Source organism: Lepidochelys kempii, chromosome 7, assembly GCF_965140265.1.
Source record: "Lepidochelys kempii isolate rLepKem1 chromosome 7, rLepKem1.hap2, whole genome shotgun sequence".
Taxonomy (NCBI): Eukaryota; Metazoa; Chordata; order Testudines; family Cheloniidae; genus Lepidochelys; species Lepidochelys kempii.
In genome coordinates, this window is record NC_133262.1 from 25,392,282 (window position 1) to 25,403,968 (window position 11,687).

General features: G+C 42.9%; 1 protein-coding gene across 6 annotated transcripts in view; it reads left to right on the forward strand.

The window, feature by feature from the left end:
• Positions 1–3,223, forward strand: part of DNAH12 (dynein axonemal heavy chain 12) — a 180,590-nt gene extending 177,367 nt beyond the window's left edge. For 3 of the 6 annotated variants that reach the window (XM_073351483.1, XM_073351485.1, XM_073351484.1), the window contains exons 73-74: positions 979–1,046; positions 2,786–3,223. In XM_073351483.1, the coding sequence (XP_073207584.1) occupies positions 979–1,046; positions 2,786–2,976 (259 nt within the window). In that variant the 3' untranslated portion in view covers positions 2,977–3,223. The remainder of the gene's footprint in view (positions 1–978; positions 1,047–2,785) is intronic. The other 3 variants (XM_073351487.1, XM_073351486.1, XM_073351488.1) reach the window with 2 other exon arrangements.
• The last annotated feature ends 8,464 nt before the right edge of the window (positions 3,224–11,687 follow it).

Genomic DNA, 11,687 nt, shown 5'->3' on the forward strand with positions numbered 1-11,687 from the left:
GCAGTTTTGCATGCCTGATGTACATTAGGGCAGGCCTACACTACCACTTAAGTCAATGTAATTTATGTTGCTCAGGGGTGTGAAAAAGACACCCCCCTGAGAAAAGCAAATTACAGCGACTTAAGTGCTGTCCACACTGGTGCTGTCGGTGGGAAACGCTCTCCCACCAGCATAGCTTCCTCCTCTCACAGAGGTGGAGTAATTATGCTGATGGGAGACCACTCTCCCATTGGCACAGAGAGCCTTCACCAGACGTGCTACAGCAGTGCAGCTGCACCAGTGTAGCACTTCTAGTATAGACCTGCCCTCAGGGTACACAAATTTGGCACCCACGCATCCAGCACCTCAATTTGTGCTGATAAAGCAGCTGCATACCCACTTCTGCTTGCACAATTGTTTACGCACATAAAAGTGGCTGTACAAAATCAAAATCTACAGTGGGTTTTAAATTTTCATTATACTATTACAAGTTAATGGACACTTTTAAAGGTAATGTAGTTCAGCAAGAAAAACTGCATGTTTTATTCCAAGAGTTTAAACAGCAAAGGTCAGAGCACAGTATGGCTTTTTATTTGTTATTGCCTAATCCTATCCCTTGTGTGGGATTATGAGCGAAGTGTTTTTGATATCTGATGATTTTACTGGACCCTTTGAAAAAGGTAAAGATAGGGAAGTCCACCAGCTCTGTTCTGCATCCCCCTCCTCTCTTCTTTTATTTCATTCTCGCTCTTGTTTATCTTTTTTCTCTCTTCTTCTCTTTCTTCTCTTGTTACATCTTTTCAGTTTGCTTCCATTCTCTGTATTTGTCCTGACATTTCTTTCTCTTGCTCTTCCTGTCATCTCCATTCCCCTTTCTCATCCCAACCCTTCCCTTTTTTCCTTCCTACCCAACAAACAAAGTAAAATACAAAAATATCTCTTTTAAAAATATACCTTTTATAAAATTATGTTTTAATAGTTTCTTTGTTGTCTCACCAGGGGACTATTAGCTGAACAGCATCCCAAGTTGCTCTTTGACTCGATACCAATCATTTGGATAAAACCAAGTAAGTAAAGTGGTCTGGAACCAATGTTTCTTTGCAAAAAGAAAAGGAGTACTTGTGGCACCTTAGAGACTAACCAATTTATTTGAGCATGAGCTTTCGTGAGCTACAGCTCACTTCATCAGATGTTTACCGTGGAAACTGCAGCAGACTTTATATACACTGATTTCTGTGTGTATATAAAGTCTGCTGCAGTTTCCACGGTAAACATCTGATGAAGTGAGCTGTAGCTCACGAAAGCTCATGCTCAAATAAATTGGTTAGTCTCTAAGGTGCCACAAGTACTCCTTTTCTTTTTGCGAATACAGACTAACACGGCTGTTCCTCTGAAAAATGTTTCTTTGGATTCTAATGCAACAAGAGATTGCAGTAATGTACTTCTTTGACACTGCAAAAAGACCAGCCCTTCTCTCTCACCAAAAAATCCAAATGCACATAGGTCTCCATTAATCTGACATGATCAATGGCTTGCCTGTCAAACATTATGCCTTTTCACTGGCTGACCCAGTTTTTTATCTGAAATTTATCTGATCTGGGCCTCTTCCCCTCCTGACCCCCCCACCCCCAAAAAAAGGTTTATTTAGCATGGATTGGACAAAGGAGGAGCCAGTCAGATAGACGTTTTATAAAGCAAATTTCACTGCCTCCAGATTGGATCTTCATGTATTTTTTAGGCATAAACTAGACTTGGCAAAAGAGAGCATGATTGTTGAAATCCAGACTCCATAAAAGTCAGTGGGACATTTGCAACTGATTTAAATTGGGCCAGTATTTCACCCCGTATGTGTTAAAATTAATGTTGCTCAAAGTTTCATTAACTGCTGCAGAAATACTGTCCATAGATGGCTAAACACTGATAATGTTTTCTTCTGACTGACCTCTACTATTGTTTTCTGTCATTTGGTTCCTCCTTTCTTTGATCAGGAGCAATTTATTCCAAACATTCCTAGTGGAGATATTTTTAAGATTCTCCACAGTGGCTTAGTTTCTACTTAGTTATAACTAGCTGCAAGTCAGCCTCAGAAAGTATTCCATTCTGTCCGTTTACCCCTTCTATTGACATTGGAGGAATCTGTTAATTGAAGCTGACTGACGTCAAAAGAACATGATTTAAACCTTTGTGTGAGTTATGTGTAAACACTCTGGGCACATTACAGTTCCTCCAGAGCTGTAGCCTCGGAACTCAAACAACTTGAATCATGATTAGATTCTCGAGCTGCTGAATCAAAGTTGTCCTGGTGCCCCAATTTTATATGAAAAGAAGTACTTGTGGCACCTTAGAGACTAACAAATTTATTTGAGCATAAGCTTTCGTGAGCTACAGCTCACTTCATCGGATGAAGAGCTCATGCACTTACTAACATGCTCTAAACTATAACCTGATGGTATTTTAGTCAAATGCTTTGATTTTTATATAACTGTTTAGATTTGAACACCTCTTTGAAATATTTGAAAAGCAAGTCGTACAGGAAGGCATCTATTCCTGTAAGCAAACAATAGCAAACATACTTCCTCTAGTCTATTAGCCTATGTAAATTCTCTAAATTAATTTTTAAAAGAAAATCAGAGCAAGGAGTGACTTCTTTTTAAGTTTTGCTGGATGAAAATAATTTGTCAAATTTTTATTTAGCTTTAAAAATAAATCAGAGTGAATATTTGATTTTTACATTAGATTAGATTATTTCTATTCATCTAGTACATCTACAGTATATAATTCATTGCTTTGTTTGTTCTTTTTGAAGCTAAAAAATCAGACATAAAGAAATCTAGTGCCTATATTTGTCCACTCTACAAGACAAGTGAGCGTAAGGGAACCTTATCCACTACTGGACATTCTACTAATTTTGTCATTGCGCTATTGCTAGAGACTGATAAACCAGTCCAACACTGGATCAAGCGAGGTGTTGCTCTGCTCTGCCAGCTGGATGACTAACCCTGAAGAATTCAGAGGCAAACCTCATCAGACATATCTTTCTTTTCCTTCCTTTACTGAGGAATTGAAGCACATTGTATCAGAGAAACATCTTGATATATTTATATTTGGAGGGGTCAGACTAAATTTTTCCTGATCTTGAAATGTTGCATTTAATAATTGTATGATGTTATTACTATTTTTAAAATATATAATGATCTGGAGTGTTCATTTTATTATTTTGTAATATAGTGTCATGAGTAAGTATACAGATCTCTTTTGTCACTTATTAAAATACCACAAATGATATCTTGATTAAAAAAATGAAAGTTGTCTGAACTCCCATTTGGGAAGTATTATAGCAGACAGCATTCAAGCACTGTAGGCCTAAACCACGAGAGTGCAAAGTCTCGATGTTCAGATCTGGTGTTTTGGTTTGGACCCGTCTCTAATTTGTGTGCTGTCACACAGGTGGTGGTGGAAGAAATTGTTTACCCATGTGATAAAACTGAATTTAAGATGCACCTTTGTCTGCCCCACCTGTATACTTCCCAGCAATCCATCATTACTTAAACTGCTTCTAATATTGTAAACTCCTCAGCTCCTTTTGTATAGTTTCCATGAAAAATAAACAGCCCAAACAAACAAAACCCCCACAACTTGCCATAAAAACATTACCTCCTTTTGCATCCTGCTTACAAACACAGTTATATCACATAAAGTCCAAATTCACCACCCACATCTCTTTCTAGGATTTAGCTTTATTAAAAAGAAAACTATAATAAGATAAAGATCACCTCAAACCTTCTTTTAGGCTTGGCTGTTTCTAGAGTTCTTTTCTCAGGACTCCTAAAGCCTCTCTCCCAAAGAGCCGTTCCCACCTCCCCTAATAACCAGGAAGGGTAAAGATTCCACAGAATAGACTTAACCTTTTCTGTGCAGTGTGTTCAGCTATAGTGTGCCATTTGGAGGGGAGTTGAGACACAGCCATCTTTCCTCCCTCAGCAGGATCAGCAGGATCAGCAGGAGTGAATTTGGACCTCAGAAATTAGTGTGCCCCATATCTGCTTATTATGCAGAATCAAGAAGAGGGGTAAAATGGAACACAAAAAATTCAGTTCAAGTGGTTAAAATAGTTTCAGTAGATACATTTTTCCATTCAATGTTAAAATTTCCCTTGTATGAGTCTAAAAACTCTACAAAGCTATTTAACCCTTAGGGTATGTTTACACTACGAAATTAGGTCGAATTTATAGAAGTCGGTTTTTTAGAAATCAGTTTTATATATTTGAGTGTGTGTGTCCCCACAGAAAATGCTCTAAGTGCATTAAGTGCATTAACTCGGCGGAGTGCTTCCACAGTGCCGAGGCTAGAGTCGACTTCTGGAGCGTTGCACTGTGGGTAGCTATCCCACAGTTCCCGCAGTCTCCGCTACCCATTGGAATTCTGGGTTGAGATCCCAATGCCTGATGGGGCTAAAACATTGTCGCGGGTGGTTCTGGGTACATATCGTCAGGCCCCCGTTCCCTCCCTCCCTCCGTGAAAGCAAGGGCAGACAATCGTTTTGCGCCTTTTTTCCTGAGTTACCTGTGCAGACGCCATACCACGGCAAGCATGGAGCCTGTTTAGGTAATCGTCACCGTATGTCTCCTGGGTGCTGGCAGATGCAGTACTGCATTGCTACACAGTAGCAGCAACCCATTGCCTTCTGGCAGCAGACGGTGCAATACAACTGGTAGCCGTCATCGTCATGTCCGAGGTGCTCCTGGCCGCGTCGGCCGGGAGCGCCTGGGCAGACATGGGCGCAAGGACTAAATTTGGAGTGACTTGACCAGGTCTTTCTCTTTAGTCCTGCAGTCCGTCCTATTGAACCATCTTATGGTGAGCAGGCAGGCGATACGGATTGCTAGCAGTCCTATTGCATCATCTTCTGCCGGGCAGCCATGAGATATGGATGGCATGCAGTCCTTCTGCACCGTCTGCTGCCAGCCAAAGATGTAAAAGATAGATGGAGTGGATCAAAACAAGAAATAGACCAGATTTGTTTGTACCCATTTGCTTCCCCCCCTCTCCTGTCTAGAGGACTCATTCCTCTAGGTCACACTGCAGCCACTCACAGGGAAGGTGCAGCGAGGTAAATCTAGCCACGTATCAATCAGAGGCCAGACTAACCTCCTTGTTCCAATAAGAACAATAACTCAGGTGCTCCATTTCTTATTGGAACCCTCCGTGAAGTCCTGCCTGAAATACTCCTTGATGTAAAGCCACCCCCTTTGTTGATTTTAGCTCCCTGAAGCCAACCCTTTAAGCCATGTCGTCAGTCACCCCTCGCTCCATCAGAGCAATGGCAGACAATCGTTCCGCGCCTTTTTTCTGTGCGGACCCCATACCAAGGCAAGCATGGAGGCCGCTCAGCTAACTTTGGCAATTAGGAGCACATTAAACACCACACGCATTATCCAGCAGTATATGCAGCACCAGAACATGGCAGAGCGATATTGGGCAAGTAGGCGACGTCAGCGCGGTCGCGTGAGTGATCAGGACATGGACACAGATTTCTCTGAAAGCATGGGCCCTGCCAATGCATGCATCATGGTGCTAATGGGGCAGGTTCATGCTGTGGAACGCCGATTCTGGGGTCGGGAAACAAGCACAGACTGGTGGGACCGCATAGTGTTGCAGGTCTGGGACGATTCCCAGTGGCTGCGAAACTTTCGCATGCGTAAGGGCACTTTCATGGAACTTTGTGACTTGCTTTCCCCTGCCCTGAAGCGCATGAATACCAAGATGAGAGCAGCCCTCATAGTTGAGAAACGAGTGGCGATAGCCCTGTGGAAGCTTGCAACACCAGACAGCTACCGGTCAGTTGGGAATCAATTTGGAGTGGGCAAATCTACTGTGGGGGCTGCTGTGATGCAAGTAGCCCACGCAATCAAAGATCTGTTGATATCAAGGGTAGTGACCCTGGGAAATGTGCAGGTCATAGTGGATGGCTTTGCTGCAATGGGATTCCCTAACTGTGGTGGGGCCATAGACGGAAACCATATCCCTATCTTGGCACCGGAGCACCAAGCCGGTGAGTACATAAACCGCAAGGGATACATTTCAATAGTGCTGCAAGCTCTGGTGGATCACAAGGGACGTTTCACCAACATCAACGTGGGATGGCCGGGAAAGGTACATGACACTCGCATCTTCAGGAACTCTGGCCTGTTTCCAAAGCTGCAGGAAGGGACTTTATTCCCGAACCAGAAAATAACTGTTGGGGATGTTGAAATGCCTACATGTATCCTTGAGGACCCAGCCTACCCCTTAATGCCATGGCTCATGAAGCTGTACACAGGCAGCCTGGACAGTAGTCAGGAGCTGTTCAACTACAGGCTGAGCAAGTGCAGAATGGTGGTAGAATGTGCATTTGGACGTTTAAAGGCGCGCTGGCGCATTTTACTGACTCGCTTAGACCTCAGCGAAACCAATATTCCCACTGTTATGACTGCTTGCTGTGTGCTCCACAATATCTGTGAGAGTAAGGGGGAGACGTTTATGGCGGGGTGGGAGGTTGAGGCAAATTGCCTGGCTGCTGGTTACGCGCAGACAGACATCAGGGCGGTTAGCAGAGCACAGGAGGGCGCGGTACGCATCAGAGAAGCTTTGAAAACCAGTTTCATGACTGGCCAGGCTACGGTGTGAAAGTTCTGTTTGTTTCTCCTTGATGAAACCCCCCGCCCCTTGGTTCACTCTACTTCCCTGTAAGCTAACCACCCTCCCCTCCTCCCTTCCATCACCGCTTGCAGAGGCAATAAAGTCATTGTTGCTTCACATTCATGCATTCTTTATTCATTCATCACACAAATAGGGGGATGACTACCAAGGTAGCCCAGGAGGGGTGGTGGAGGAGGGAAGGAAAATGCCACACAGCACTTTAAAAGTTTACAACTTTAAAATTCATTGAATGCCAGCCTTCTTTTTTTGAGGCAATCCTCTGTGGCGGAGTGGCTGGTTGGCCGGTGGCCCCCCCCACCGCGTTCTTGGGCTTCTGGGTGTGGAGGCTATGGAACTTGGGGAGGAGGGCGGTTGGTTACACAGGGGCTGTAGTAGCAGTCTGTGCTCCAGCTGCCTTTGCTGCAGCTCAACCATACACTGGAGCATACTGGTTTGATCCTCCAGCAGCCTCAGCATTGAATCCTGCCTCCTCTCATCACGCTGCCGCCACATTTGAGCTTCAGCCCTGTCTTCAGCCCACCACTTACTCTCTTCAGCCCGCCACTTACTCTCTTCAGCCCGCCACCTTTCCTCCCGGTCATTTTGTGCTTTCCTGCACTCTGACATTATTTGCCTCCACGCATTCATCTGTGCTCTGTCAGTGTGGGAGGACAGCATGAGCTCAGAGAACATTTCATCATGAGTGCGTTTTTTTTTCTTTCTAATCTTCACTAGCCTCTGGGAAGGAGAAGATCCTGTGATCATTGAAACACATGCAGCTGGTGGAGAAAAAAAAAGGGACAGCGGTATTTAAAAAGACACATTTTATAAAACAGTGGCTACACTCTTTCAGGGTAAACCTTGCTGTTAACATTATATACATAGCACATGTGCTTTCGTTACAAGGTCGCATTTTGCCTCCCCCCCACCGTGTGGCTACCCCCTCAACCCTCCCCCTTCCCCGTGGCTAACAGCGGGGAACATTTCTGTTTAGCCACAGGCAAACAGCCCAGCAGGAACGGGCTCCTCCAAGTGTCCCCTGAAGAAAAGCACCCTATTTCAACCAGGTGACCATGAATGATATTTCACTCTCCTGAGGATAACACAGAGAGATAAAGAACGGATGTTGTTTGAACGCCAGCAAACATACACTGCAATGTTTTGTTGTACAATGATTCCCGAGTACGTGTTACTGGCCTGGAGTGGTAAAGTGGCCTACCATGAAAGACGCAATAAGGCTGCCCTCCCCAGAAACCTTTTGCAAAGGCTTTGGGAGTACATCCAGGAGAGCCTCAAATGCCAGGGCAGATTAATCCTTTCACATGCTTGCTTTTAAACCATGTATAGTATTTTAAAAGGTACACTCACCGGAGGTCCCTTCTCCACCTGCCGGGTCCAGGAGGCAGCCTTGGGTGGGTTTGGGGTGTACTGGCTCCAGGTCCAGGGTGAGAAACAGTTCCTGGCTGTCGGGAAAACCGGTTTTTCCCCTTGCTTGCTGTGAGCTATCTACAACCTCATCATCAGCTTCTTCGTTCCCAAAACCTGCTTCTGTGTTGCCTCCATCTCCATTGAAGGAGTCAAACAACACGGCTGGGGTAGTGGTGGCTGAACCCCCTAAAATGGCATGCAGCTCATCATAGAAGCGTCATGTTTGGGGCTCTGACCTGGAGCGACCGTTCGCCCCTCTGGTTTTCTGGTAGGCTTGCCTCAGCGCCTTAAGTTTCACGCGGCACTGCTTCAGATCCCTGTTATGGCCTCTGTCCTTCATGCCCTGGGAGATTTTGACAAAGGTTTGGCATTTCAAAAACTGGAACAGATTTCTAATAGCACGGATTCCTCTCCCCATACAGCGATCAGTTCCCGTACGTCCCGTTCAGTCCATGCTGGAGCTCTTTTGCGATTCTGGGACTCCATCATGGTCACCTCTGCTGATGAGCTCTGCGTGGTCACCTGCAGCTTGCCACGCTGGCCAAACAGGAAATGAGATTCAAAAGTTCGCAGTTCTTTTCCTGTCTACCTAGCCAGTGCATCTGAGTTGAGAGTGCTGTCCAGAGCAGTCACAATGGAGCACTCTGGGATAACTCCCGGAGGCCAATACCGTCGAATTGTGTCCACAGTACCCCAAATTCGACCCGGCAAGGCCAATTTAAGTGCTAATCCACTTGTCAGTGGTGGAGTACGGAAATCGATTTCAAGAGCCCTTTAAGTCAAAATAAAGGGCTTCATCGTGTGGACGGGTGCAGGTTTACATCGATTTAACGCTGCTAAATTCGACCTAAAGTCCTAGTGTAGACCAGGGCTTAGGAAACTGACAAGTTCCTAAGAGTTGAACACCTGAGTACTGGCTAATTTCTGGCCCCTAAGGTGCTCTGTGCTTGGGAGGAAAGAGTACTTTAGGTTGCTGCAAAGTGGGGCAACTCAAGACTCATGAAATGAGGAAGTCCAACCCTATCCTAACTTTGCCCCCACCCAAGGTGCCATGTCCCACCTTTCCCTGATGCTTGTGTGTTGGGGCTAGAGGAGTATCAGATACAGGCTTTTCTCCTCCCCTTACACACACACTCACACTCTTTCTCTCTCATGCATGCACACCCACACACACAGACAAGAGTATGTGCTTTTCTTTGTCTGAATGTGAAAATTGTAATTACATATTGACATGTTTTGAGCAACTTCTGTCATAATATTGTCTTCTTTTAAAAACATAAAATTCCTTTTGTTTATGTATTATTTTATTTCTTTGTTTATATTTAACTGTATTGATTTATGTAAAACCCGAGTTTGATCTGCACTCTGACATTTCCTTTAGGCAAGCTCCCAGTAATGAATCCTGGCCTTTAAATGTACTCTGTGTTGATAAAGCATGTGAAAACAGCAGGGATTTTTCTTTAAATCAGATGTAGAGAATGAACATATTACTTCCCTTAAGCATCAATTCTCACTAAAACAATTACATCTGGAATATTATATCAAGAGTCTGGACTTTTAATCTCTTCTTTTACTGATGTATAATTCATCAGATCATGTCATCAGACACAAGCTAACCCACGTGTGTGAAATGTGGAGAAAGTCCTAGAGTATCTTATGATCAGATATTTATAGAGAGCTATTAATGGATCTGGACTCTTCAGAGATCATTTTTCAATATATGAAAATATCAGATTCAACTTAATAATCATTTGTTTAAAGCGTGAGGTCCTCTATGTTCTTTTCAAAAGCTAAAAAAGGTGAGAGAAAATCTTTTATTTTCTATTCTGAGTTTATGGTGAAATTTTGTATTCTTAAATTTTCCCAAAAGCAATAATTAGACTTGAATTGTATGTATATAACTGATAGTATTTTGATCAATTTTGAGTTTGCCTGCAATACAAACATTTATTTGTTTACATTTTTTACTAATATATTTATCTAGGTACTGTACATATATAAGTTGGAGATATAAATGTAAATTGGATAATATATGTAAATTGGACTGGGTAACAAATTAAATGATTCAAGCTTGCTATGAATTCCTCTGCTCAACTTTAAAATGTTTCTAGAACATTTCCAAACTCTACAAGGGTTGTACTGACATTCTCTCATTGTGCCTTATTTGTGGATAAATGGGAGCCAGTTCTGAAGTCCTTATTTAGGCAGACTCTCCCTGGAAGTCAATCATGAGAGATTTGTCTGAGTAAAAACAGACAATAGGATTTGGCCCTAACAGACTAACACTGATTTTATAAATATGATGGCACGTACTTCATTGTGCAAAGCAGCAATTAGTAAATTGTGCGCACATAAAATGGACCTCTACCAGCAATTGGATATACATTTTTATCCCTTTCTCTCTGCAGCCATCAGTTGCCATTGCAGTGGCTGCATGTTTTTTAATTTCAAAACATTTTATTGTGAAAGCTCTGCTAGAACTGATTTGTAACTTTCATTATTTCTTCTATCTTGCTTGTTTAATGGTTTCATTGTTTTGGTCATTAATGAGTATATTTCCATGAAATCATAAAATCAAAACCAGTTGTCAAGTTTTAAAAGGAGAATCTTAGCTATTTTAATTTTTATTCTCCATTGTCTGTAATACAGTATTAAAAGGCTGAATATAATTTTCTGTACATAGTTTAACCCTTTCCATTTGGCAAACATTGATTTCCACTAAGCCCATTCCACCACATCCTTATGTAGATCAAATTAATATGGTGCTCTGTGTTTACTCCGTTGTTTGTGCGCAGGCATTGTTGATTGCAGCTTTCATCTGGAATTAGTAGATCAAAAGTTTATGTCGGTCCTGTAGAACTATTGAGATTCACAAACATGTAGTGCTGTTCAGGACAGCTTTATTTTATTTTGCAAATTGGTCTTTTGGATGCCCACAATAACATGGATCAGAATTTCTGGCAGGTTTGAGGCACATACTTTGGTGTGGTTTTCACTGGAAGACTTAAAACATGAACTCTTACACAGAGCTGCAGTGCTTTTCTGACAGTTAATGATGGCTCCTTGGTTTAAATGCTCCTCGTTTGAAGCAAATCTTGAGCAAAAGCAGTGATCTATGAATTGTTTCCCCACTGCCAAGCATCACGTGAGAAGAGTTTGGGAAATTATAGCAAATACTTAGTGTACATCCTCTCCTCCTATAAAGGTACTCTAGAGTACCTATCCATTATGGTGCCACTAAAGAGAAGAGGCAACATGACTGAAGTGGGAGGGGCCATTTATACCAATTATTAATTAGGTTTTTTTGTTCTTCTTTTAGTAGTGTTCTTATGGGTGCACCACTTCAGGTGTGCATGTGCCTGTCCACCTGAAGTTCTGCACCCTTAGGGGGGACACATCTTGAAGCAATCCAGTTCCTGCATCTGGTGAGTAACCTCTCCTTTTTTTGCTTTCTGGTAGGTGGTGCCATAACATTAGCTATTCTACATGTTTGCTCTCTAAGAGGGCGGAAAGAACTATGACAAACCAATATACTGGAACATATTTCCTACCCTGAAGAGAACAGTTGACTGTCTTTGCAGTGTTTAAATCAAAGTACTGGC